Raw genomic sequence first — 27,720 nt, forward strand, 5'->3', positions numbered from 1 at the left:
TCTCCTTCGACCTCCTGCGACTGAGATGGGATGGCAACAGCCTCGTCCATCTCAATCTCTCCTTCAACCTCCTGCGACTGAGATGGGATGGCAACAGCCTCGTCCATCTCACTCTCTCCTTCAACCTCCTGCGACTGAGATGGGATGGCAACAGCCTCGTCCAACTCAATCTCTCCTTCAACCTCCTGCGACTGAGATGGGATGGCAACAGCCTCGTCCAACTCAATCTCTCCTTCAACCTCCTGCGACTGAGATGGGATGGCAACAGCCTCGTCCAACTCACTCTCTCCTTCAACCTCCTGCGACTGAGATGGGATGGCAACAGCCTCGTCCAACTCACTCTCTCCTTCAACCTCCTGCGACTGAGATGGGATGGCAACAGCCTCGTCCAACTCACTCTCTCCTTCAACCTCCTGTGACTGAGTTGGGGTATCTGTCTCTAGAACAGCCTCGTCCAACTTGGTCAGTCTCTCAGCCTCTCTGTGATCTTTATGGGATCTAGATAGAGAAAAAGGAATCTCTCTTAGGTCACTGCTATAATGTGAGTGTGAGGATGTGTTCCCATTCTAGAATTAGAATCATAGAATTAGAATGAATCATTCTAGAATTAGAATAGATATATAGAATAGGCTCCAATACTCTTGAGATGACTCGGCCTATCCAGAGCCAAATATTTAGAGAATTCTGCCAACTTTTAAAAGGACTCCATGTTAGCGCCTTGGAGCCTTTCATTTATCCTTTCATTATAAGTACATTCTAATTATAGATGTTCAGTTACATAGCATTGTTTAAAATGTCAATATTGCCCATGGGGAGCCAGCTGTCATATGGATATCTACTGTGTCATGTAATGTATACATAAACTCAGCAAAAAAAGAAACGTCCCTTTTTCAGGATCTTTCAAAGATAATTCCTAAAAATCCAAATAACTTCACAGATCTTCATTGTAAAGGGTTTAAACACTGTTTCCCATGCTAGTCCCCTGTAGCTCAGTTGGTAGAGCAAGGCGCTTGCAACGCCAGGGTTGTGGGTTCGTTTCCCACGGGGGGCCAGTATGAAAATGTATGCACTCACTAACTGTAAGTCGCTCTGGATAAGAGCGTCTGCTAAATGACTAAAATGTAAAATGTTGTTCAATGAACCATAAACAATTAATGAACATGCACCTGTGGAACGGTCATTAAGACACAAACAGCTTACAGACGGTAGTTATGAAAACTTAGGACACTAAAGAGGCCTTTCTACTGACTCTGAAAAACACCAAAAGAAAGATGCCCAGGGTCTGCCACTGCGAAGATGCCCGTACGTGGTCTGCCACCGTCCTGTCTCCCTGTAGCGCTGTCTTAGGCGTCTCACAGTACGGACATTGCAATTTATTGCCCTGGCCACATCTGCAGTCCTCATGCCTCCTTGCAGCATGCCTAAGGCATGTTCACGCAGATGAGGCCAGGGCAATAAATTGCAATGTCCGTACTGTGAGATGCCTAAGACAGCGCTACAGGGAGACAGGACGGACAGCTGATCGTCCTCGCAGTGGCAGACCACGTGTAACAACACCTGCACAGGATCGGAACATCCGAACATCATACCTGCGGGACAGGTACAGGATGGCAACAACAACTGCCCCGAGTTACACCAGGAACGCACAATCCCTCCATCAGTGCTCAGACTGTCCATAATAGGCTGAGAGAGGCTGGACTGAGGGCTTGTAGGCCTGTTGTAAGGCAAGTCCTCACCAGACATCACTGGCAACAACGTCGCCTATGGGCACAAACCCACCGTCGCTGGACCAGACAGGACTGGCAAAAAGTGCTCTTCACTGATGAGTCGCGGTTTTGTCTCACCAGGGGTGATGGTCGGATTCGCATTTATCGTCGAAGGAATGAGCGTTACACCGAGGCCTGTACTCTGGAGCGGGATCGATTTGGAGGTGGAGGGTCCATCATGGTCTGGGGCGGTGTGTCACAGCATCATCGGACTGAGCTTGTTGTCATTGCAGGAAATCTCAACGCTGTGCGTTACAGGGAAGACATCCTCCTCCCTCATGTGGTACCCTTCCTGCAGGCTCATCTTGACATGACCCTCCAGCATGACAATGCCACCAGCCATACTGCTCGTTCTGTGCGTGATTTCCTGCAAGACAGGAATGTCAGTGTTCTGCCATGGTCAGCGAAGAGCCTGTATCTGTTGGATTGGAGGGTGAGGGCTAGGGCCATTCCCCCCAGAAATGTCTGGGAACTTGCAGGTGCCTTGGTGGAAGAGTGGGGTAACATCTCACAGCAAGAACTGGCAAATCTGGTGCAGTCCATGAGGAGTAGATGCACTGCAGTACTTAATGCAGCTGGTGGCCACACCAAATACTGTTACTTTTGATTTTGACCCCCCCTTTGTTCTGTTAGTCACATGTCTGTGGAACTTGTTCAGTTTATGTCTCAGTTGTTGAATCTTGTTATGTTCATACAAATATTTACACGTTAAGTTTGCTGAAAATAAACGCAGTTGACAGTGAGAGGACGTTTCTTTTTTTGCTGAGTTTATATCTCAATGTCCCAACTCTATAAATACATAGCTCTGGGCCTACCTCTCCATAGGCGGTGACCTTTGACCTACTACTGAATCTGTATCTTTAGGCCTATGTGATCCTGTAACCAGTCACAAATGTGTCATTAGTGTAAATCACTTACCTGACTTCCTTCATAACATCAGCACCATTGATGGGGTCATCCAGGTCTATGAGGGTGAGGTCATTCCCACTGACCTCTGACCTCTGAAAGACAGCACAAAGTCATGTTTAGATGTCACCTACTGTGTCGCCTTTTGCCGTGTTCAAAACAACTGGGAAATCTCTGACTTCCGACTTCAGTGCGTTCAAGACAACTGGGAAATCGGGAAAAAAAACAAGCTCCGACTGGGAAAAATCGTTTTGATGGGGAGTTGCAGCGATGAGACAAGATCGTAACAAGATCGTAACTACCAATTGGATATCACGAAAAATTGGGGAGGAAAAGGGGGTAAAATTACCACCACAAAATGTAAAAAGGAATTCCAAGTCGGAAACTCTGGCATCTTTCTAGAGCTCCGACTTTCCGACCTGAAGATCACAGACGTCATGATTTGACCTAGTTTTTTTTCTTCGAGTTCCCGGTTGCCTTGAGAGCACCATTAACCCAACTCTCATTGTCACATCATAATGCATCATATTCATAGAAATAGAATCACCAGAACATCATATCAGGTGTACAGTTCAGTTTACCAGTCAAATTGCCATGGTCAGAGGCTCTATCCTTTCTAGTGATTCTATTTCTATGGTCACATCATAATGCATCATATCTATGCTTGTGTCCGAAATAGCACCCTATTTCCAATATAGTGCACTTATTTTGGCTGGAGCCCTATAGAGTCCCACAGTATGAGTCATAATACCCATAAAACCTAGTGGTCAAACAGGGAAATGGTTCCAATCGTTTTAATAATAATAATAATAATAATAATATGCCATTTAGCAGACGCTTTTATCCAAAGCCACTTACAGTCATGCGTGCATACATTTTTACGTATGGGTGGTCCCGGGGATCGAACCCACTACCCTGGCATTACAAGCGCCATGCTCTACCAATTGAGTTTTTCCACCATTCATTTTTCCCATTGGGGATTTTAGAAACACTTAAAATAAGGTCTGTGTTTCGTGTAGCTTACCCTGGTGTGACGTTTTGATAACCGTGTAAATCTCTCTAGGACAAGGTGACTTATCAATATATTCTCTTGTATTTACCTCCCAAAAATGTAATGCTTATTAGCTGCTAATGTGGCTATCATAAAGAACTACAAATGCCATGATGATCATGCTGATCGAGGCAAAGGTAAGAATCTCTGGATTAACTATCTAATGTTAGCTAAATGTAGTATATGAATAAATTGGCTGCATTTCTTTAAATTGACAATTCTGTGAACTGTCTAGTGCAAGTTTTAAATTGACACAATACCTGTTAGCAAAGGTGTCAGCTAGAGATGACATGCAGGAGCTTGCAGGGATTTGTAGTTTTGCATGATGTCTACTTTGATGCTAATTAGCATTTTCGAATCTGAGAGTAAATGGAGCCGAATATACTGATAAAAGTCACCTTGTCCGAGAGAGATTTACATGGTTACAAAAACGTCACGCCAGGGTAAGCCTACACGAAATACAGCCCTTATTTTATGTTTTTCTAAAATCGCCTATGGGAAAAATGAATGGTGGAAAAACGATTGGAACCATTTCCCTGTTTGACCGCTAGGTTTTATGGGTATTATGACACCTCCACTGTGGGACTCTATAGAGGGGTTGGTTGTTTAGCAACAAAACTGGCATGCAACTATGGGGCAAAATAGACAGGGTTTGCTTAGACTGTTGACAACATGTAAACTATATTTAGTCTCTAAATGTTTATTGCAACCATAAATACATTTGAACAATGAACTCGTCTCAAATACATTGTTACAGTTGTTGTTGGTTAGCTAGGTAGCGAATTTTAGCCATTGCATAGACATGATATCAGTCAAAACACCTCAAAACAAGACATGGTATCAATAACACCATACAATGAGCTGAAACATGCCACAGAGCTACGATTCCCCACATGGCAGCTTGTTGTTAGCTGAGGTTCAGAATCATAACAAGATACACGACTTCCAGCCATCGATGCGCGAGCATCATTTTCGTGACGTCAGCCAACCCTTCTATGGCTCTTGGTCAAAAGTAGTGCACTAGCCTACATAGGGAATAGGGTGCCATTTAGGACGTATTTATGAAGGTGATGCCATAACCTTTGACCCCCATTTGACCCACAGCAGATTCTACTGTACCTTTAGCCAACTCTCATGACTCCCCGGCCATAGGCTTTCTAGTTTGATATTACAGCATGAATAGCACATTATTTCATTTGTTAAACAATATTTAATCCACAGTAATTACTATAATTGAAGATTTAAAAAATAAATAACATGCCTACCTTGCACTCTTTATTCTCCATCTCCTTGCAAAATCAGCACATTTCCTTGCCAAAATGAACGCGCATCCAGAGCGAAAACAAACGCATTCCTCCAGCACTAGCGAGGATCAGACTGAACTGCTCCAGCGGTTTCTGATCAGTTTCAACGTTTATCAGTGATGACGTAACAATGCTGTAAAGATTTGACGCACTTCCGATCTCGTGCTGATGCAACGCTCTGTGCTGTTGAAAGCTCACGTATGGAAATCCTGCGAGTTGTAAACAAATGTAGGCTATTGTTGCCCTTAAAACTGTAATGTTGAGGACGCCATGAAAAATAAAATACATAACCCACACCGTTAGGCCAAAGTAAATGCAATTTTCATCACTTTGCCAATAGACTTCTTGTTCCTCGTTGTAGCCTTTCTTTTGGGATTAGCACCACTGTCACTGCCTGACACCTAAAAATTGATACTGCGGTTGTCACATAAAACAGATAACCCATAGTTCATTATTAAATAACATAACTCATTTCTTTATTTTATTACTCATAAAATATACAGCAATCTTCAGATACTGAAAGAATTCATGGGAGTTTCGAATTCAGTCACTATTTCATATGTACATGCTAGTTTCATCCTTTTAAAGAAAAAAAAGGACACGAAAAACCTGTGAACCTCCTGTTCCTGATTTGACTAACATAGCATATGTATTGTACATATTTCCAGTTAAAATGATTTTCAAAAAGAGACAAAAAAACGGGGGTTTGAACAAGCCATCACATAAAAGGATTGAGTGGTTTCATTTTTTTGAAGAAGTTAAAGCAAGCAAAACCTGTCAAAATACATTGATTATAAGACCAAGACAAATAATATAGATGTTTTTTTTTTTTTTTTCAACAGAAGAAAATCTAAATGCTGCTGTCCTACCATTGGTTTACAGTGTTTCTCCTCTCCAAGGGAGGCATGTTTTCCGCCTCGTATGCCTCGGAATAGTATCAGTGCTTTTCACAAACGTTGTAATACTTAGTGTGCATCATTGCTTTCGCTCATACAGCTGCCCCTACTCTCCTAACCTCCACTCAGTAACTAAAGAAGGCACAAAATGATGATGACATAAATATCACAAGAAAGAATACATGAATGAATAATTTACTTTCTAAAATATTTTCTAGAGGGCAAAGGACAGGTAGGTTTAATAACGCAAATGTTAAAAGTCCTGTTGCTCACATACCAGTATGCAAAATCTACATCCTAAATGGCACCCTATTCTTTATAGAGTACACTACTTTTGACCAGAACCCTATGGGCCCAGGTCAAAAGTAGTGTACTATAAAGGGAATAGGGTGCCATTGGGGATGGAATTTATTCGAAATTACTAATGAGAGCAAATACTACGATTTTTTGGTTCCCACAGAGGGTCAGGAGCTTAAGACATGAATGATTTTATTAAAATGTTTGTTCATAAAAAATAAATGATTTCCCCTCCTTCCACATGGATTACAGACAAGAGGCTAGGTGCGTTGACTGTCTTAGTGTGCGGATAAACATGACCATCACTCTCATAAAACTTAAATGAAACATCACTCCTTATGTTTTTTCTCAGCCCAAAACGCTCAATCCCATTTCTACTGTCAAAACAGGTTTTGAAAAGGCTTCTTCCACATCTTTTGGTCCATGTCTGTTTTTCACTCAGTGAAGTGCTACTATCTCCTAGGACTACAGGTTATTGCCGTCATAAGGTGTCCGTCTGTCTGTTGGCTGGACAGTTTCTACCGTTTAGGACCTTTGTGGGTAAAGGTAAAGGTGGGGTATAGCAGCAGCAGTTCCTCTGAAGTCCAGTATCTGCTGGAAGGACACCTGGTGGTACGAGAGGATGAGTGTGGCCAGCCAGCCTGTTGTGCCTCCCCCTCTCCCTCCCTCCCTCCATTTCTTTCTCTCCATCTGCGGGACTCTTAAGGCTCCTGTGCGGACTGTCTCGGCTCGTGCCCTCCCAAAGCTGGCTGTGGTGATTTAAGACACGGTGTGTATGTGTGTATTTGTTTGTGGCCTCTGCCCCACTTCACTGTCCATCCGCCTGCCCTTGGCTCCCCTCCTGGGCAGCGACCACCACCACCCTCAGTACGTCTCTGAGTCTGAGTCGTTGAGGTCCTCATCCTTGTAGAAGCCTCCATCGTGGTCGCGGTGGCCGATGTTGTTGAAGCTGCAGTAGGAGCTGTGCTCGCTGCGCAGCACGGGCAGGCTGTCGAAGGTCACACTCTTGGAGGGGCTGGTGGTGTAGTGGTTAATGGCACTGAAGGACAGGCTGGGCGCCGGGTTGCAGGGGGACACGGGCATCATGGTGGCCAGGATCAGCGCCAGGCAGTCCGCCACGTCTTTGTTGGGGGCGCAGGCCAAGGCAGGCGTGTAACCTGAGGGGTTCAAACAGAACAGCAGAGGGTCACTTCAGGAGCATCACCGTTTACTACAACGCTTTTGTTGAAAAACATGAAATAACACCAGGCTAGGCGATACAAAGTTAAGACAATAACCAAGCAGTGGATTAGAGAGAAACATTTGTGGACACATTGAGAAGAGAAGTACAGAAGAAAACAGTGTTAGCGTAATGGATCTTACCATTCTCATCGACTGCGAGCACGCTAGCACCCTTCGCTAGTAGCTCCTGCACCACCACCGTCAGACCATTTCTGGCTGCAACGTGTAACGGCCTGAGGAGAAAGTACCGTCAGATTAGCCAGCAGAAAATGAGGATACCTCCCAAATGCCAGACTATTCCCTATATAGTGTACTTCTTCTGACCAGGGCCCAATTAATACAGCTGAACCATACGTACGTCTGTAAGGCTGCGTTAGTCGAGTTGATGAGGTTCCTGTCTGTAATCTTCTCCAATATCAACAAGGCACTGGTTTCATGCCCCTTTAAAAACCAGAGTCAAACATGTCAGACCAAAATTTAAACCAGAGAGAGCCAACTGTTCAGATGAACGTCATCTTGATGTGGGGATGCTCACCTTACTGCAGGCCAGATGAAGAGCAGTGTTCTTGACTGCATCCTGCAGGGTGAGTTCTGCTTTGGCACTGCTCACCAACAGCTCTGACACAGACAGAGAAACATAAAGAAACTCAATGAGGAAATTAAGCAACTTATTAAAATATAAAACAGACAGGTTGAACTTAAGCCGGCTGGCGAGGCAAAGTGGAGGAGAGGGGGCTGCATACCGACGGCGTTGGTTTGTCCGTTCTCAGCAGCCATCATGAGGGAGGTCTTCCCGGAGGCGTCGGGGGAGTTGACCTGGGCGTTGTGGCCTAGCAGCAGCTGAAGACACTCCACGTGGTCCGTGAAGGCCGCTGCATGCAGGGGGGTCCTGGAGAGAGGAAACGTATTTCACCGATATCGTGTAGGACTGTTATAAACAAGTTTGTTCAATTAACCCTGTTTATACCATAGAAATATAAAATCACTAATAGATGTATTAAAAGTAATTATATTTCTATGGTTTCTACAATCCCTCATCCAACCCCAGAGGTCATTTTAACAACATTATTCTCCAGAAGAAAAGGACTTTGTCTTGTGCTGTAGTTACCGGTTCTTGGTGTCAGTGGCGTTGACAATGGCCGTCCCCAGAGTGTCAATCAGCATCTCTGCAGCCCCCTCGTTGTCATTGATCACAGCACAGTGGAGGGGGCTGAAGGAGTTGCCCTCAGTCTTGTGGAAAACCTCCTGTTCCAGCAGCACCTCTACACACGTGTCATGGCCTAGTGGAAGATTGATTCATTTAATTTATAATTAAAAGTAATAGGTTGCTCCAGCAGGAAACATTACATACAGGAAAAAGATGACGTCGCTGCAGACCACAACAATACTCTCAGAGAAAGCTAAAAATCTGACAATCCCTGACAAAGTCCTGTTTCAGTGTAAGGTCCTCCACTGAGAGTCATAACCCTTAATTCTGTTGTAGTCTTGTTCATTCCCCCACATGGCTCCGTCCACACCAATCGAATGCTTTTCAAGCCACAAGAGGGAGTGAATGAGTGTACACTTCATGGAGGAGAGAACAGAGCTACAGTCCAGTTAGTCAGTACGTACCGTTGTATGGCCTACCTAATTCAGGGACATGTTTACAGTGCTGAAGAGAGAAAATCAGAAAATATCTAGTGTTCCGTTAGTTCAGTACGTACCGTTGTAGCAGGCCCAGTGTAGTGGCGTGTAGCCCTGGTTGTCTGTGATGACGGGGAGGGTCTCCACTGACTGGGCGGCGTGTAGGAGCCCCCCCAGCACCCCGATGTGTCCGGATGCCGCCGCCAGGTGGACAGGGGTCCGCCCCTTACAGTCCCGAACCAGGAAGCTGGCGCTGTGCTGCAGCAGGGCCTCCACACACTCCTCATGACCCGTCACCGCCTGGGAGGAAGGGCGGGGAGACAAGAATGGATTTGAATAACTAATAATCAATGATATAATAATGAATCATCAATTATTTAAAATGATGTCTGGAGGCAGGTCCCTACAGGGATGAATACACCACTACCCATGGACAACTACTTTTCTGAAGATAATATGTATATTTGGGCATAACTTATATTCCATGCTAGATCCCACCCCAAAGCCATCCCTAGTAGTTCAATGGCCCCATCCCTAGATCAGAACAAGCCTCCCCGTCTCTTTCTGTGTGTGAGCGTATACAGCCAGCTCTCCTCCTCACCCCTCTGTGTAGCGCTGTTCTGCCCCACTTGTCTTTGGCTTCTATGCTGGCTCCCTTGTTGAGCAGTGAGTACACACAGTCTGTGTGTCCGCTCAGCACCGACAGCATCAGAGGGGTTCTGATACACAAGAGAACAAGGTCATATTACAAACTGGTAATAACTAAGTTGAGTCCCAAATGGCAACCTATTCCCTATATGGTACACTACCTTTGACCTGAGCCCATAGGGTTCTGGTTTAAAGTAGTGCACCAAGTAGGGCATAGGGTGCCATTTGGGACGTATACCTAGTGTCAAAATCTCTTTATTTCAGGAATTGTATCCAAAACCCAATTGACTTACTGTCCATTCCCGTCTTGAACGTCCACTGCACTCTGGAGGTCAGCATTTCCAATCAGCAAACGCAAACACTCTGAATGACCGTTGGTAGCTAGAGGAGGATAAATACAGAGGATAGAAGAATGTGAGATGATTGACCGTCAGTAGCTAGAGGAGGCTAAACAGAGAGGATATAAGAATGTGAGATGATTGACCGTTGGTAGCTAGAGGAGGCTAAACAGAGAGGATATGAGCTGATTGCTGGACGACTATTACCTTCACATGAACAGACAGATTTCTAGAACAGTGGTATTGGTAGATGACATCCTCATGATGTTAACACAGCAGATAATAAATCATTTTGGGGCTGAGGCCCTCGAAGCCTGTCACCTGCTAGCTGTGTACCTGGCTCTGGATAGAAGTCCCCCTGTGCACTGATCTAGGATCAGCTTACCCTCCCCAGATCCTCAACCATTAGTGGGGAACATGACAAAAAATGTCCTTAGATCAGTGTGTAGTGGGCATTTCACACTATACTATATAAACATCCCTAGAGTGGACATTGGCGTCGTAGCAACATGACCAAACAAATGTCCATCTTGGTCAGGAAAACTTTTGAATTACAGAATCTCTAGGTCTTACGTGATATCCTATGCATACCTGCAGCGTGGATGGGGGTCCTCTTCAGGGTGAAGTCTTTAACCAGGATGGAGGCTCCCTGGTTGATGAGGACGTCAACACACTCCACATGGCCTTTAAAGGCAGCCAGGTCCAGAGGGGTGCGCCCCTGGCTGTTCCTCACGTCTAGATCCAGCAGAGACTGAACCAGGACCTCCATAGCATGGTGGTGGCCGTGGTACGCCTGAATGGAAACAAACACACAGTCTGAAGCAAAGTCCAGTGGTATGCCTGAACAGATATACACTCCTAATATAATCAATGTCCTATAGTAGACCAGTGGTATGCCTAATATAATCAATGTCCTATAGTAGACCAGTGGTATGCCTGAACAGAAACAGTCCTAGACCTCTAAAGTAGACCAGTGTCTCTCAAATCGGGTGCCCATTTTAGCTCCCGCCCAGCATCAACATAGGAGGTCCCTGTCAAGTGTGAGATTTAGAAACAAACACTCTACTTCTCCTCTGTTGGAGGTTGATTAACTCAAATGGCAAAATAAGGAAATCATCACTGTGTCAAAATATGCATGTATTTTACACTAATCAGGAACAGATAGGAACATGGTGTGTGAGTGTCTGGACAATCAACTTTTCGTAGAAAAACAACAACACCATGCCTGCATCCCAGATAGCACCCTATGTCCCATGTAGTGCACTACTTTTGATCTGGGCCCATAAGGCTCTGGTCAAAAGTAGTGCACTAAATAGGGAATAGGGTGCCATTTGTCATGTGGCGAGACACCTACAGGAGCAGGTAGGCTTTACTCACAGCTAAGTGTAGGGGGCTGATGGGAGCTCTGACATCAGAGTCGTTCAGGATGTCTGTCCCTGAGGTTTCCATTAGCTGGGGAAAGACAAGGACGGGCCAGTTTAGACTTGTAACATATTTACTTTGAAGGTTAGTCTAGTAGCATGTTTAATGTTGTAAATCTCAGTGACCAGCCCCTGCAGACATACTGGGGTGTTGCAGTCGTATCTTAAACAAGCTAGTGTGAGGAAAAGTAACCAACTGGTACTTACCACATCTAAAGGTGTTTCACTTGCAATCTGGAAAAAGAACATCAAGAGTGACGATGCGGCCACGACAAACATGCAACCACACCTTAAAACCTACTGAATATCAACGTCTGTGTCCCAAATGGCACCCTATTCCCTATATAGTGCATTACTTTTGACCAGAGCCCTATGGGCCCTACAGCCATTTGGGACGCAGACAAAATGGTCTGTGGATGCAGGGCGTCCAGTATCCTGTGGTTCTGACTCACCAGCTCCAGACAGAGGCGGTGTCCGTACGCAGATGCGTAATGGACTGCGTTGTAGCCCTGATTGTCCCTGATCCCTGGGTTAGCGTCGTTTCGCAGCAAATATTCCAGACACCTAGAGGTCAGAGGTCAAGAGTTCACTAATCATTATACCAACATCAAGACAGACAGATAAGCAAGCAGAGACACTTTCCCAAAAGGAGACGTGGCCAAGCTTTCACACTGCAGATTTAACAACACTATTATGCATTCAAACACGGCCAACAACATACTCTAGACTACAGTGAAATGTGAAAGGTCATGGCACCACAACATACTCTCCAGACTACAGTGAAATGTGAAAGGTCATGGCACCACAACATTCTCTCCAGACTACAGTGAAATGTGAAAGGTCATGGCACCACAACACACACAACAGTAAGAGAGGTGTGAGACGTACTTTCCGTCTGTGTCGGAGGCAGCAGCGTAGTGGAGCGGGGTGCAACCCCTCTTATCCAGATCGTTCACACTGGCCCCAGACCCCACCAAGGCAAACAGACACTGGTAGTTACAATTGGCTGCCGCATAATGCAGAGGACTCCTAGAAGAACGCACAGAAACCATTCAACATCAACAACAGAAACAGCTTATTGGAGCTGTAAAACATTTACATTTTAAATTTACGTCATTTAGCAGAAACTCTTATCAAGTGCGACTTACAGGAGCAATTAGGGTTAAGTGCCTTGCTGCAGGGCACATATACACATTTTTCACCTAGTCGGGTAGGGGATTCGAACCAGCAACGCTCTTAACCGCTAGGCTACCTGCCGCCCAATATTTCCCATAATAATTCCTATATGCCCCTATACTATATTCCCCATTATCATAAAGATCACATATGAAAGTTATTTGATGCCACAGACCTTCCGAAGCTGTCCTTTCTGTTGAAGTCTGCCCCTGTGTTGAGCAGCAGATTCAGACAGTCCAGGTTCCTGGTAATAAGATATCAAGTTCAGAAAGGCCCTCGCACATCTGAGCTATCAGGTGGATGGTAACAAGATATCAAGTTCAGAAAGGCTCTCGTACATCTGAGCTATCAGGTGGATGGTAACAAGATATCAAGTTCAGAAAGGCTCTCGTACATCTGAGCTATCAGGTGGATGGTAACAAGATATCAAGTTCAGAAAGGCTCTCGTACATCTGAGCTATCAGGTGGATGGTAACAATGAGAACCTGAAAGAAAAGAGAAACCCGTACACTGCTCTTGCTAGTATCACTGTTTTTTATAACGCTAATAAAAGCAATAATAAAAAGTGATACTAGCAAGAGCTCTCTTCTCTTTCAAGAAGATATAAAGACAATTTAGACCAGAGCGCAAGTCAATACCACCATGGCATGGAACCACATTATACAGAAATGATACCGCAGTAATGATCTATACGATTTTTTAAATAAATCTAAACAATACTGCTAAACAATGTGAAATGTAAGAGTGTGAATATGTGTTTGTTCTTTCTGGTGGCTTTCCAGTTCATGAACTAAATATTCCTTGGTGTAAAGCCTGGACCAGTCCACTCACCCTCCAGCTGCCGCAGCATGTAAACAGGTCCTTCCAAAGTCGTCAGGGGTGTCTATATCAAAGCCTGATGAGAGGAGCTTCCGACAGCAGTCAGAGAACCCACTGAGAGCAGCCAGGTGGAGGGGGAACATCCCATGGACGCCTCGCCTGCAACACATTTTTACATTTTAGACTTTAAGCAGACACTCTTATCCAGAGCGACTTACAGTTAATTCAGCTAAGATTGGAAACAGCACCACATCACAGTCCTCATTAAACCCCACAGCAGATTAACACATTAGCATGCTGCAATGCACTGTCTATCAACCCCCCACACACCACAATGTGTTGAGCATAGTCTCCAAGTGGGAATTCGGTCAATGACAGAATTGCAGATGCATGTGTTCTCACTTGGCTGTGTCAGCTCCGTTCGTGATGAGTGTATTGATGAGTAACTCGTGGCCGTAGCGAGCAGAGATGTGCAGGGGTGTGTTTCCATTCTTATCTTCACAGTCGATCTCAGCACCTACAGAACACACACACACGTCAACCACTTGACCCTAGAGTCATCATGAAGCTTCATGTTCAACCACATTGCAAGTAACATTGCTCTGTGCCAGTGAATCATGGTTTGAAGACAAAAGACAATGCTGAAGAGCCTACTGGTTCATATATATTCAGTTGAGAGCATTCACAGCGACTCACCATTCTGGATGATGGCTTGAGATCTGGAGAAGCGTCCGTGGATGGCCGTCATGTGGAGGGGGGTCTTTCCATCTTTACTCTGCAGATAGAAAGACAAAGATGGTTCACACGGCAGTCTGTGCTGCTGACAACAGGCAAAATCAAACACGTATTGGAGGAGCGCTTGATTGCATTTAGTTTGCAATGTTAGCACTATTCCATTGGTATTTGAATGTAGACCAGGGCCAAATAGTAAGCCGTGTGCTGCGTCAGTGGGTGCGTCCCAAATGGCACCCTATTCCCTTTATAGTGCACTACTTTTTGAAACAAAGTAGTGTACTTATAAAGGGAACAGGGTGCCATTTGGGACACAGCCAGAGTCATCACGGCGCCTTACTCTATGGGCCCCTGGTCAAAAGTAGTGCACTACATAGGGAATAGGGTGTTATTGAGTTCAGACACAGTGTTGGTCATCCGGTCTCCTCACCTTGATGTTGACGAGGGCACCGTTGCCCACCAGCAGCTCCAGGCAGAGCGCCCCATGGCGCGAGGCGGCCGTGAAGTGGAGTGGGGCGAAACCCTTCTCGTTCACCTGGTTCACGTTGGCGCCGCACTCGATCAGCTCATTCACCACCACGTCCTGCCCGTTGTAGCATGCCACGTGGAGGGGGGTGTTACCGTACCCATTGGGCTCATTTATCTGGAGGGAGCAAGGGAGGGAAAATAGTGGAGAGAGAGAGAGAGAGAGAACAAAACAATACATTCCTGATCAGGTCACTTGGTTATGAAAACCCCCTGGTCCAACCTCTCTCTCTTCATTACTTGGTTATGAAAACCCCCTACACATTTGAATGCGTGTTGACTCACATCCACACCAAGGTCCAGGAGGTACTTGACCACACTGATCATTCCACTGGAGGCTGCAGAGTGGAGAGGGGTGTAGGCCTTCTTGTCTTTACAGGACACCTCTGATCCATGAGAGGCCAGCAGTTTCACCACCTCAATGTGCCCTATGGTAGAGAGAGCGAGGGATAGATAGATAAGATAGAGAGTGAGTGAGTGAATGAGTGAGTGAGTGAGTGAGTGAGTGAGTGAGAGAGAGGAGGGAGATAGTAAGGGGGTTAAGAGAGAAACAGAGATACACAGACACAGAGATAGGCAGAGAGAGGGAGAGATAGATTTGTTTACAGTGGTACACAGCACCATAAGCAACACCTACATCATGTTAGTACAACTGAAAACATCTTATCAACCTACTTAGTACATCATTCTGACATAACACTCTAGACGTGGCTCATACAGCTGAGCTGTGAGACTAAAACACAATCCATTCATTCATTCATTCATTCATTCATTCACTGGTAAAGAACATTAGTCAGAATGTAAATGATGTGGTAAACTCATCACCCATGTAAGCAGCCCAGTGGATTGCTCGGCGGTCCTTCTTGTCAAAGGCATTAATGTTGGCTCCTCTGGAGAGAAGCAGCCTCACCATCTAACAGGGAGAGGAGAGAGAAACAAAACACAGGCTGAGGAAAACTAAACAGCACAATCTGCAAAATCTGGCTTCAAAGCCTCCCCTTAAAAAAGAAAATATATAATATTTTTTATTCACAATGAATGAAAGATAACATGTAAAGACATGGTACATTTCTCCCCTTTTAGTCCCCCTTTGACCCCCCCCCCCCCCCCCCAGAATGCCTCCAAACACATTTAAAAAGAAAGGGAAAGTAATTGAGTTACATGTCAGAAAACAAAACAAAAGTATACAACAACGTTACTTCAATTCAAGCAAAAATGTAATAGCCTAACAATTTCAGGTGATTAAGTGATCTTATAGGCCTTTATCAGTAATCTCAAGGGGCGGGGGTGGGGCCAAGAGTACTCATCTGGAGGAAGTGTTTGGAGCTGTTCAAAATAGGATATCATCGGGTCCCAGGAGGAATAAAATGAGTTGGTTGACCCTCGAATGGTAACTTCATTTTTTTCTCATTTTAGGAACAGCATCAGATCTTTGAGCCAAAGAGAGGCTAAGGGAGGATTGATAGATTTCCAATCCAATAAAATCTTTCTGCGGGCTAACAGGGAGGCAAAGACAATGGCATCTAGCTGTCTATTGGTCAGAGAAGGATTGTTGTTTGGTACTCCAAAAATAGCAATTTCTGCACTAGGCTGCAACTTTATATCAAATGCTTCAGAAAGGGTTTTAAATATAATGGACAAATAATCTGCCAGACAGGTACAGGACCAGAACATGTGGGTCAAGTCCCCCAAGGAGCTTTTACACCTGACACATGTACCATCAATATTTGGGTAGAATTTGGACAATCTGGCCTTACTGAAATGGATACGTTGAAGTACCTTAAACTGTATAAGGCTGAGCCGGACACAAGAGGAGCTTCCATTTACCCCAAGTAAGGCACTATTCCAGACTTCATCAGAGATCTCTCTACCAAGTTCCATTTCCCACTCAGATCGGATTTTATTCAAAGCCTCCTCTGAACAAACTCAAGCATACAACTAGGGCTGTGATGGTCATGGAACTTCAGGTGTCGGTGATTGGCGTGGCTTATGTACGCGGTCATCGACTAAACTGACAGCCGACAGGGGGGCGGGGCGGACATTAGCAAAGGAAAACATTAGCACGTTTAGGCCAGTCTTGCTCTCAAGTTTGGGGAAGCTAATTTTCACCATGAAAAAATATAAAGCATTCCATGCATCATCACATTTGCAAACTTATGTAAAATAGCTGACTATTCCTAATGTGAATAGTAAATTGGATAGTCATAATTTAGGCTAATAATATAACTCAGTCATTGTTCGCAAAAAAGGCTGTTCAATGCAGCGCGTGGTGGAGTAGGTTTCTTTTCACTGGAAAAATGTGGCCTTTTATTATTTTAAAATCATGCAATTCTACTACACTTTATATGACTAGAGAGATTAGCAGAATCTTTTTCAATACGACTTTCAAGTGGCACTGACCCAGTGATAGACAGTGAATATGCACACTCACCGGGGATATAGCGATGTCAATAATACTGTTCCCTCAATTAAAGTTGAGGATTTTGATCATTAAAAGACATTAGTATTTTCATCTTCTTCTCTTTGAAGCAATAAGCCAATTGCTTCCCAAACTATGTTTTCCCACCATTGTATTTTGAAAAATTGCGATATGCCTGGCTGAGCCTCTCTTTCACTGACATTCACAACTCAACAGTCATCTATTTGGAAGCCTATTTGCCGCACCCGCTGCCTTCCGACAGGCTACGCGATTTAAAACAATCCAGAAGAAGCTAATGATCATGCTTTCTGGTATAGTACACACACGTAACATGTAGGATTCCCGGAATATGTTCTTTATTCTCATTATTAATTCATTATAATCAGTGGTTTAATTAGAGTATGATTGGCAAAATAAAACAATGGGCCTATGGTAATGCAACATTAGTGATTCAAGGAAACTAGCCTATTTTGTTTGTTTATTTGCTCGGGCATCTGAATAACAATTATACATGTACAATAATTTCACATAGCTTATTCTTTTAACATTGAATAGCCTATAAATGGTTATTACAGCTTAGTTATTAAAACTTAATTTCTCACAAGAATGAGGTTGTGAATTGGGAGGTTCAGCTCCGTCTGGGCCTTACTAGGTCCCTCTTTTAAATCGCCAGCTCTGCTAAAAAGTACCCACCAGAGTTCTACATAGGCCTAGAACCCAGCCTGTGCTCTGGCTTCACGTTGATGGTGACAGCGAGATGGAGATTGTGGCCAAAGCAATTTAGCCAAGGCCAGTTCAGTTGCCTCACTTCAGCCACAATGTTGGCCCCGTTGTCTGTGGCGATACAGGACATTAGATTTTCGTCAAGGAATCCCGAACGCAGGGCTTCGGAGAGTTTGTCGGTTGTGTGGTATTCCGGAATGTAGGTTGTTTCCAAACAGTTGGATTTCAGTGTCCAGTCTTTCGTCAGATAGTGCAATGTTAGGTTCATGTAAGGAGTCATATTTACACTTGACCACATGTCCGTCCGTATTCAGTGCAAAAATAAACAAATCTACGTCCTTTAGCTCTGTCTGAACCTCCCCCTTCACCTTGTTGAACAAGGTAGGGACCGCTGTTTAAGACAAATACTTTTTCCCCGGTAACTCGTATAGTCTGTCAAATTTCCGGAGCATTTATTTGAAGGCGGGTTTCTCCACCGTTCGTAAAGGCACCATTCCTATGACTAAATAACGAGTTACAGTGTCTGGCAGTGCTCGCCTCTTATCGGTGTCCTGTTTGTGGTGCTGGAATTCTTAGTAGGTAGCCTATGGGTTTTGCGCATATTCTGCAAACAGGCTGGTCCAAGTCATCTGGTTCTCCATTATCGTTATGTGTGAAACTGAAATGTGCCCAAATAGGTTATGGTTTTTTTTGCAATGAGAGCCATCTACTGTAACAATAAAAAAGGCCAGAAGCTACCCCCCCCCCCCCAGCCTGTAGGCTATAGATCTATAGGTACTATAGTTACCCCCGGCCCCCACTTTTCACCCCCCCCCCCCCTTCAATTAACCTCAATTGACCTTCAAAGATTCTCTCCTATCCGCGCATACAGCAGATTTGGTGATTGCGGCGCATCAAAAGATAGTTGGAGAGAGGAGATATAGACAGTTTAATAGATGGACTAAGTCAGCAAAACAATACCATATAATCAATAGTTAACACTCCCACTATGGATAAAGTATATCTACATTAAAATAAAGGTGATAAAACATTTTATGGAGAGAAAAATCACACTTCTTTTTGGTTATGACGGTTATTTTATTTTCATGGCGTTCTTCATCCAAAACCGTCAATGTCACGGTTATCCAATTACCGTCACAGCCCTACATACAACCATTGTAAGTAATCAGATGCACAGTAAGCTCAACGTGGGGATAGGACAGGTATAAAGTGTAGACTACAGTGTGTAATCATGTCCATGCTAATTGCTAACCTCCTGGTGTCCGCTGAAGGCTGCATGGTGCAGCGCCGTGCGCCCGGCCCGGTCTGACACGTTCACGTTGCTGAGGAGAGGGACCAGGGCCTCGGCACAGCGGACTGCCTTATTGGCCGCAGCGATGTGGAGCGGCGTTTGCCAGTTTTTGTCCCTGGCGTTCACATCAGCAGAGTGTTTCAATAACACCTGGACAGCCTCCTACGGGAACACAGTTCATATCATGTTCAACTTTGTTTAAAGTGCATTTAAAAATCACAACACACTTAATAGTCAAACGCATATGCACAGGAGTGTTTGTGAGGGCTGACAGTATCAGTACACGTACCTCACTGCAGGAAGCCACGGCCCGGTGCAGAGGAGTGAGCCACTTGTTGTCTTTGGCATTTACTCTGGCTCCTGGGACACAGACAGAAAAACAGGTGACAGACCGACTATAGGGTTAGTTAGGTCACTGGGATTGATTAGGCAACATCCTTTAAATAGCTGGAGCACAGAAAGGAGGTGTCCAAAACAACACCCTATTACCTTTATAGTGCACTACTTCTGATCAGGGCCCAGGTCAAAAGTAGTGCACTATATAGGGAATATGGTGCCATTTGGAACGCGCACAAAGCCTCTTGTAGAGCGCTATTCCGGGACAGGGACTTTCATTACACAGCAACACTAAAGAAAATGTCACTGAGTGGAGAGGAGTAGGAGGAGCCCAGCCAACGTGAGACGAGGTGCAACACAAAATCATGAGGGCATTCGGAAGGAAAAGGTTTGAATGTCGCTCACAATTAAAATCTGGATGCTTCACTTATCAAGTTAAAATAGGGACGTTTCAGCTGTCAACGGCCTTAATTAAAATTACCTTTTAAACACATCAGCTGCACATAAGATCTGAATGGGGATAAGTATGAGGGAAACGGTCACATTCAAACACAACCAGCATCAAAACAGAAGTCAAAGTCCGACGGACATGAGTCATAGCGTAATCCATCTCATCAATGATAACCTTACCTGATAGTATGAGCAGCTCTAGAATTTCTGCATCTCCTAGATAGGCAGCTGCATGCAACGGTGTCCGCTTCTCATTGTCCTGTAGGGAAGAGCAAATAAGTGTTATAGCCATTTCATATTCAGCTAGTATGGATACAGGAATACATTTGATTTTAAAATCGTACTAGTTTAGCAATACATTCTTATGGCTTGGATAATTCAGCTGGCAGCTGGATATTTATGTCTCTAACCAGCCTATACTGCAACTAGGCTACATACTGCAACTAGGCTACATACTGCAACTAGGCTACATACTGCAACTAGGCTACATACTGCAACTAGGCTACATACTGCAACTAGCTTACACTAACTAGGCTACATACTGCAACTAGGCTACATACTGCAACTAGGCTACATACTGCAACTAGGCTACATACTGCAACTAGGCTACATACTGCAACTAGGCTACATACTGCAACTAGGCTACATACTGCAACTAGCTTACACTAACTAGGGAATACTGTAACTAGGCTATACTGTAACTAGTCTATACTGTAACTAGGCTATACTGTAACTAGGGAATACTGTAACTAGGCTATACTGTAACTAGGCTATACTGTAACTAGGGAATACTGTAACTAGGCTATACTGTAACTAGGCTATACTGTAACTAGGGAATACTGTAACTAGGCTATACTGTAACTAGGCTATACTGTAACTAGGCTATACTGTAACTAGGCTATACTGTAACTAGGCTATACTGTAACTAGGCTATACTGTAACTAGGCTATACTGTAACTAGGCTATACTGTAACTTCAACATAGTGTATGGCTTTATGAAAACAAGTATGCTATTGCACGAAGTACATACTCTAACGCAGGGTTTACCAAACTCGGTCCTGGGGCCCCCACTGGGTGCACGTTTTGGTTTCTGCCCTAGCACTACACAGCTGATTCAAATAATCAAAGCTTGATGATTAGGTTATTTGAATCAGCTGTGTAGTGCTAGGACAAAAAACTACATTTGTACCCAGGGGGGACCACTTGACAGAGTTTGTGTAAAGTGACAGATACTGAACAAGGTGCATACGGCTGATGGAAGGAGGCATCTGTTCTGATCAGGCTAAAATATGTGATTTCGGTAGGGTTGCAAAATTCCAGTAACTTTCCCCAAAATCAGAGGTTTTTCCAGAAATCCTGGTTAGACAGAGGATTCCGGAATTCCTGCTTATTCCCTTCTGATTCAGGAATCTTCATATTGGGATTTCTGGAAAATCTAGGCATTTAAGTTACCAGAATTGTGCAACCTTAGATTTTGGCAACAAATTACTTAAGTTATAAATGTGAAAAAATAGTGTGTTCCTATCCGGAGGACAGACAGGAGGGTGGAAATAATGGTAGGAAACAGCTGGGATGATTACCTGAACATTCACATCCTCTTTCTGAAATATGAGGGAGCGCACTTCATCTGGGTCCACATTGAAGATGGCTTTCAGCAGGCCAGGCTGGAAGAGAGAGAGAGGGAGAGAGGGACAGAGAGAGGGACAGAGGGACAGAGAGGGAGGGGGAGAGAGGGACAGAGAGAGAGAGGGACAGAGAGAGGGACAGAGAGTCAATCATTGATTTGAACAGTCAGTGCCTCTCAAAAGACCTGTTACTATTCACTCAGCTTTGCTAAAACCAACACAAAAGGAACAATCCAAGAATAAAAACCAAGTAGGTTAAAATTCCAACTCTATAGTGAGACATTGAGTCAGTACTATTTGTATTTATTATGGATCCCCAATAGGCAGCAGCTACTCTTCCTGGGTCCAGCAAAATTAAGGCAGTTATACATTTAAAAAAACATTACAATACATTCATAACAGATTTCACAACATATTAAGTGTGTGCCCTCAGGCCTCTACTCTACTACCTGGGGGCACACACTTTCTAGTAGGCTTAAATTGAAGATATGGCAAATAGGAGTGGCAATATCGTCTGCTATTATCCTCTGTAATTTTACATCCAAGTTGTCAGACCCCGGTGGCTTGTCATTGTTGATCGACAATAATACTTTTTTTACCTCTTCCACACTTACTCAAAATTACTATGCTTGTCTTTCCTAATTTGGTCAGATATACTTGGATGTGTAGTGTCAGCGTTTGTTGCTGGCATGTCGTGCCTACAGTGGCTTGCAAAAGTATTCACCCCCCTTGGCATTTTTCCAATTTTGTTGCCTTATAACCTGGAATTAAAATGGATTTTTGGGGGGTTTGTATCATTTGCTTTACACACCACGCCTACCACTTTGAAGATGCAAAATATTTTTTATTGTGAAACAAACAAGAAATAAGACAAAAGAAACTTGAGCGTGCATAACTACTCACCCCCCCCAAAGTCAATACTTTGTAGAGCCACCTTTTGCAGCAATTACAGCTGCAAGTCTCTTGGGGTGTCTCTATAAGCTTGGCACATCTAGCCACTGGGATTTTTGCCCATTCTTCAAGGCAAAACTGCTCCAGCTCCTTCAAGTTGGATGGGTTCCGCTGGTGTACAGCAATCTTTAAGTCATACCACAGATTCACAATTGGATTGAGGTCTGGGCTTTGACTAGGCCATTCCAAAACATTTTAAAATGTTTCCCCTTAAACCACTCGAGTGTTGCTTTAGCAGTATGCTTAGGGTCATTGTCCTGCTGGAAGGTGAACCTCCATCCCAGTCTCAAATCTCTGGATGACTGAAACACGTTTCCCTCAAGAATTTCCCTGTATTTAGCGCCATCCATCATTCCTTCAATTCTGACCAGTTTCCCAGTCCCTGCCGATGAAAAACATCACCACAGCATGCTTCACTGTGGGGATGGTGTTCTCGGGGTGATGAGAGGTGTTGGGTTTGCGCCAGACATAGTGTTTTCCTTGATGGCCAAAAAGCTCAATTTTAGTCTCATCTGACCAAAGTACCTTCTTCCATATGTTTGAGGAGTCTCCAACATGCCTTTTGGCGAACACCAAACGTGTTTGCTTCTTTTTTTCCTGGCCACTCTTCCGTAAATCCCAGCTCTGTGGAGTGTACGGCTTAAAGTGGTCCTATGGACAGATAATCCAATCTACGCTGTGGAGCTTTGCAGCTCCTTCAGGGTTATCTTTGGTCTCTTTGTTGCCCCTCTGATTAATGCCCTCCTTGCCTGGTCCGTGAGTTTTGGTGGGCGGCCCTCTCTGGGCAGGTTTGTTGTGGTGCCATATTCTTTCAATTTTTTTACAATGGATCTAAAAATGGTGCTCCGTGGGATGTTCAAAGTTTTTGATATTTTTTTTATAACCCAACCCTGATCTGTACTTCTCCACAACTTTGTCCCTGACCTGTTTGGAGAGCTCCTTGGTCTTCGTGGTGCAGCTTGCTTGGTGGTACCCCTTGCTTAGCGGTGTTGCAGACTCTGTGGCCTTTCAGAACAGGTGTATATATACACTGAGATCATGTGACAGATCATGTGACACTTAGATTGCACACAGGTGGACTTTATTTAACTAATTATGTGACTTCTGAAGGTAATTGGTTGCACCAGATCTTATTTAGGGGCTTCATAGCAAAGGGGGTGAATACATACGCACAAACCACTTTTCCTATATTTTTTGAAACAAGTTATTTTTTTCATCTCACTTCACCAATTTGGACTATTTTGTTACATGAAATCCAAATAAAAATCCATTTAAATTACAGGTTGTAATGCAACAAAATAGGAAAAACGCCAAGTGGGATGAATACTTTTGCAAGGCACTGTAAATTTGCTAATCTTGCCAAAAAAATCATTAAAGTAGTTAATGTGGGTTTTGTGATGAAAGAGCCATCTGATTCAATGAATGATGGAGAGGAGTTTGCCTTGTTGCCCAACATTTCATTTAAGGTCGTCCAATGCTTTTTACTATCATTCTTAATGTCATCTATCTTTGTTTCATAGTGTAGTTTCTTCTTTTTATTCAGCTTAGTCACGTTTCTCAATTTGCAGTACGTTTGCCAATCGGTTGTACAGCCAGACCTATTTTCCATCTCTTTTGCCTCTTCCCTCTCAACCATACAATTTTTTAATTCCTCATCAATCCACGGGGAATTAACAGTTTTTACAGTCATTTTCTTAAATGGGTGCATGCTTATTAGTAACTGGAATAAGCAATTACATAAATGTGTAAAGTGCAGAGTCTGGTTGCTCGTCATTACACACCACAGACCAACAAATATTCTTCACATCAACAACATAGGAATCACTACAGAACTTCTTGTATGACCTCATACACAATATTAGGTCCAGCCTTTGGAACTTTGGTTTTCCTAGATATGGCTACTATATTGTGATCACTACATCCGATGGATTTGGATACTGCTTTCAAACTAATTTCTGCAGCATTAGTAAAGATATGACCAATACATGTTGATGATTTCATTCCTGTACTGTTTGTAACTACCCTGGTAGGTTGATTGATAACCTGAACCAGGTTGCAGGCACTAGTTACAGTTTGAAGCTCTCGAGTGAGCAGCCTGATGAAAGCCAGTCAATATTTAAAAATCACCCAGAAAGTATCCCTCTCTATTGATATCACATATTATCAAGCATTTCACACATGTTATCCAGATACTGACTGTTAGCACTTGGTGGTCTATAGCAACTTCCCACCAGAATGGGCTTTAGGTGAGGCAGGTGAACCTGTAGCCATATTACTTCAACAGTATTTAACATGAGATCCTCTCAAAGCTTTACAGGAATGTGGTTCTGAATATAGACCGCAACACCGCCCCATTGGCATTTCTGTTTTTTCTGTAAATGTTATAACCTAGTATTTCTACCACTGTATCATCAAAGGTATTATCTAAGTGAGTTTCAGAGAATGTCAGAATATGAATGTAATCTGTTATTAGCAAATTATTGATTTCATTAACCGTGTTCCTTAAGCTACACATGTTAACGTGGGCTATTTTAACACTTTTCTGGGATGCTTGCATATTTTTCTTGCTTTACTGGGAAGCTTAGCAGAGGTAGACATACTCAGGTTATTTTATTAGTGCAGGGTGAGATGCACACAGTGGACTTCCTACTAGGGCACACCACCTTAGTGCTAACAGTATTACTCTGGTTCATAAGCATATGATTACTGCATACAATAGCTGTAGGATCAGCAGAGGCATTCCGGGCAGTAAGAGGAACATAAATTAGGCTATTTGCATTGTGTCTTCCAACGCCCCTAGGATACTGTACATTTGCTGAATCATTATGACAACTCAGCGACACAATGGTAGGGATTAAATGAGCTGGACGTGGGTCATTGATAAGTCATTGTCTCAACGCAGCCTTATAACGCTGTGAAAGGATCCAGGAACCCAAATGATTTGGGTGGATCCCATCCTCCTTATAATACGAGCTTTGTTTCCAGAAGGTATCAAAATTGTCAATAAATAACCATGGAGACAACCTCATTGTTGCTGTGCAAAGGCAGCTAACCTGGAGTCCTTTAGCCCAATACCTCATGACGGTATGGAGAGAAAAATAACTCATCCTCCTCCTCAACAACCACAATACACAGACACCACTCATTCACTCAGAAAACACACGCTAGTCCCAGTGTCCAACGAAAATTCCTTCTAGAAAACGTCAGAGCTGAGAGCAGCAACTTCCCCCGAGCTGCAGGGTTTATGAGGAGAAAGAAAACAATCCCCTGACCATCTCACACACACACAAAGAGGGTGGCAGCTACCCAGTCGATTCAAAGATGAAACCAGGCAACGTGACCTCATCTACAGTCAACCATTAACCCCCCGCCCCCGTTCTGTTTACAGTCTCTACACTCTGGATAGAAGTCCAAAGTCCTATTCTTAGACAGCAAGAAGCATTTATCCTTTTTTGAAAAAAGAAAATACTCGGTGGAACATGACATTCCTGTAGAGATGAGGGGAGTATCTCTGTAGAATGTCTTATACATGACCTTCCCACCCAGGACCCTGCCTCCCATCACAACAGAGTGAAGAAGCAGAGGAAGAGACACATTTTTTTTACAGGGTGACTAATCACACACAGTCCTGGTTTCCTGTCCTCACTTCCCTTCCAGAGAGAGCAGCGGCTATTCAACAAACAGCCCCAAAGCGCTACATTACACAACAGGGCTTTTACTGAAATAGGACATTTTTATACATGCTGCTGGGCACATAGAAATCCTATAAATCTACTACATGTTTTATATGTAAATCTGTGTCTGGGCTCCTCTCCAAATCACAAAGGCCCAAGATTGAAGGGGGAATTGATTGAAGCATCAACATGCAGCCAGATATTGTACAGCTCATCCATTACGGTAACACCTCTGATAATATAATACCCCACTGACCTCCAGCCTCCAGGGCGGCATGCAAGGCAGCAGCACCACTCAAACTGCAATACAGTGTTTCTGATCCATAACACTGGGTATGAGAGCCATGTGTCTGCTGGTGATCATTGGGGCTGTTATGTTTTTTCCATTGCAAACCTGGAGGGAAGGGGTACTGACTGACTGGCCTGGAGGATAGTGAGCACGCTCTCTGTGGGCAGGGGATCCCTTCCACTGCTGCATCCCAAACGATGTAGTGTAAGTGCACTAACTTTTGACCAGGGAGCATAGGGCTATGGTCAAAAGTAGTTCACTACATTGTAGCTGTGCCATTTGGGACGCACAGAGGCTCTGAGGGCCTGATTGCCCATGAGAGAGCCAGATGGAACATTTCCTGGCTTGCCACAAACCCTTTAACTCTTCAGTGACTTAATCCACGCTGCCAACAAGTAAACTCACTGGGTGAAATTAGCCAACTCACAGACTGTTGTTAACTTTCCATTAAGTTTCATTATGATAACACTGACAAGCACTTCCCATCTCTCCGAGGGACGGTTGCGAAGACAAAGGCTTGGACAGCAACTGATTATATCGTTGTTCTTTATTAATAGAAAAAATATGACCAGTAGGATCACCACTATTTTCTAGTGTATTCTGAATAGGTAGACAGACAGCTAGCTGGCTTTACGCTACAGCTCCAGCCTGCATGTGTACGTTCAGCACCTTTCATCTTTATTTGGATCCCAATTAGCTGAAGCCATGACTTCCTGTTCCTGGGGTCCATTCCTCACATCCACATCCTTTACCTCTATTCATTAGTATTCCAGAAAGTACCCTTCATTAGCATTCCATAAGTGCATCGATGACGTCGTCCCCACAGTGACCGTACGTACATACCCCAACCAGAAGCCATGGATTACAGGCAACATCCACACTGAGCTAAAGGGTAGAGCTGCCGCTTTCAAGGAGCGGGACTCTAACCCGGACGCTTATTAAATTATATATAGCTAGCGCTCTCTCTTGCTTCTTAATTTTTTTAGAAATTAATTTGTTCAATACTGTTCAACTATTGTCTTTCTCTCTCTTTGAGTCAACTACTTACCACATTTTATGCACTGCAGTGCTAGCTAGCTGTAGCTTATGCTTTCAGTACTAGATTCATTTTCTGATCATTTGATTGGGTGGACAACATGTCAGTTCATGCTGCAAGAGCTCCGATAGGTTGGAGGACGTCCTCTGGAAGTTGTGTAAATTTATGGAAGGGGGTGAGAACCACGACCCTCCTAGGTTTTA

The 27,720-nt window shown here is 44.0% G+C and overlaps 1 protein-coding gene and 1 long non-coding RNA gene across 3 annotated transcripts; both read right to left on the reverse strand.

Annotated features, from left to right (window-relative positions):
* Positions 1 to 423: 423 nt before the first annotated feature.
* On the reverse strand, positions 424 to 5,090 carry LOC311118739. Of its 2 annotated transcripts, none has more exons than XR_014611846.1 (3): positions 4,989 to 5,090; positions 2,685 to 2,767; positions 424 to 498 (listed from the first exon to the last, which is right to left on the reverse strand). It is a non-coding gene; the product is annotated as an uncharacterized lncRNA (long non-coding RNA). The 2 variants fall into 2 exon arrangements; XR_014611847.1 differs by lacking the exon at positions 424 to 498 and adding an exon at positions 1,728 to 2,133.
* Positions 5,091 to 5,619: 529 nt separating this feature from the next.
* On the reverse strand, positions 5,620 to 25,726 carry LOC311118710 (serine/threonine-protein phosphatase 6 regulatory ankyrin repeat subunit A-like). The gene is made up of 26 exons (XM_084157662.1): positions 25,572 to 25,726; positions 21,523 to 21,606; positions 20,123 to 20,201; positions 19,446 to 19,516; positions 19,118 to 19,318; positions 15,549 to 15,636; positions 15,009 to 15,151; positions 14,629 to 14,841; positions 14,163 to 14,241; positions 13,869 to 13,983; positions 13,479 to 13,625; positions 12,823 to 12,891; positions 12,360 to 12,500; positions 11,924 to 12,035; positions 11,679 to 11,705; positions 11,428 to 11,502; positions 10,642 to 10,843; positions 10,006 to 10,093; positions 9,666 to 9,783; positions 9,145 to 9,364; positions 8,550 to 8,721; positions 8,185 to 8,330; positions 7,977 to 8,059; positions 7,800 to 7,882; positions 7,583 to 7,674; positions 5,620 to 7,377 (listed from the first exon to the last, which is right to left on the reverse strand). The coding sequence occupies exons 1-26, from the start codon at positions 25,662 to 25,664 to the stop codon at positions 7,085 to 7,087; spliced, it is 3,234 nt and encodes a 1,077-aa protein (XP_084013788.1). The 5' UTR covers positions 25,665 to 25,726; the 3' UTR covers positions 5,620 to 7,084.
* Between the last annotated feature and the right edge of the window lie 1,994 nt (positions 25,727 to 27,720).

Source organism: Coregonus lavaretus (genome assembly GCF_964263955.1).
Source record: "Coregonus lavaretus genome assembly, chromosome: 3".
NCBI classification, from domain to species: Eukaryota; Metazoa; Chordata; class Actinopteri; order Salmoniformes; family Salmonidae; genus Coregonus; species Coregonus lavaretus.

Bases quoted from the DNA above. Each gene is read 5' to 3' on its own strand.
- LOC311118710 (XM_084157662.1), bottom strand. From the start codon at position 25,664: ATGAGTGGTGTCTGTGTATTGTGGTTGTTGAGGAGGAGGATGAGTTAT. The intron at 15,152-15,548 runs GTGATGAGTTTA...TCTCTACCATAG, and splicing joins CCACTGGGCTGCTTACATGG to GGCACATTGAGGTGGTGAAA. The intron at 13,984-14,162 runs GTGAGTCGCTGT...TGTGTTCTGTAG, and splicing joins TCAAGCCATCATCCAGAATG to GTGCTGAGATCGACTGTGAA.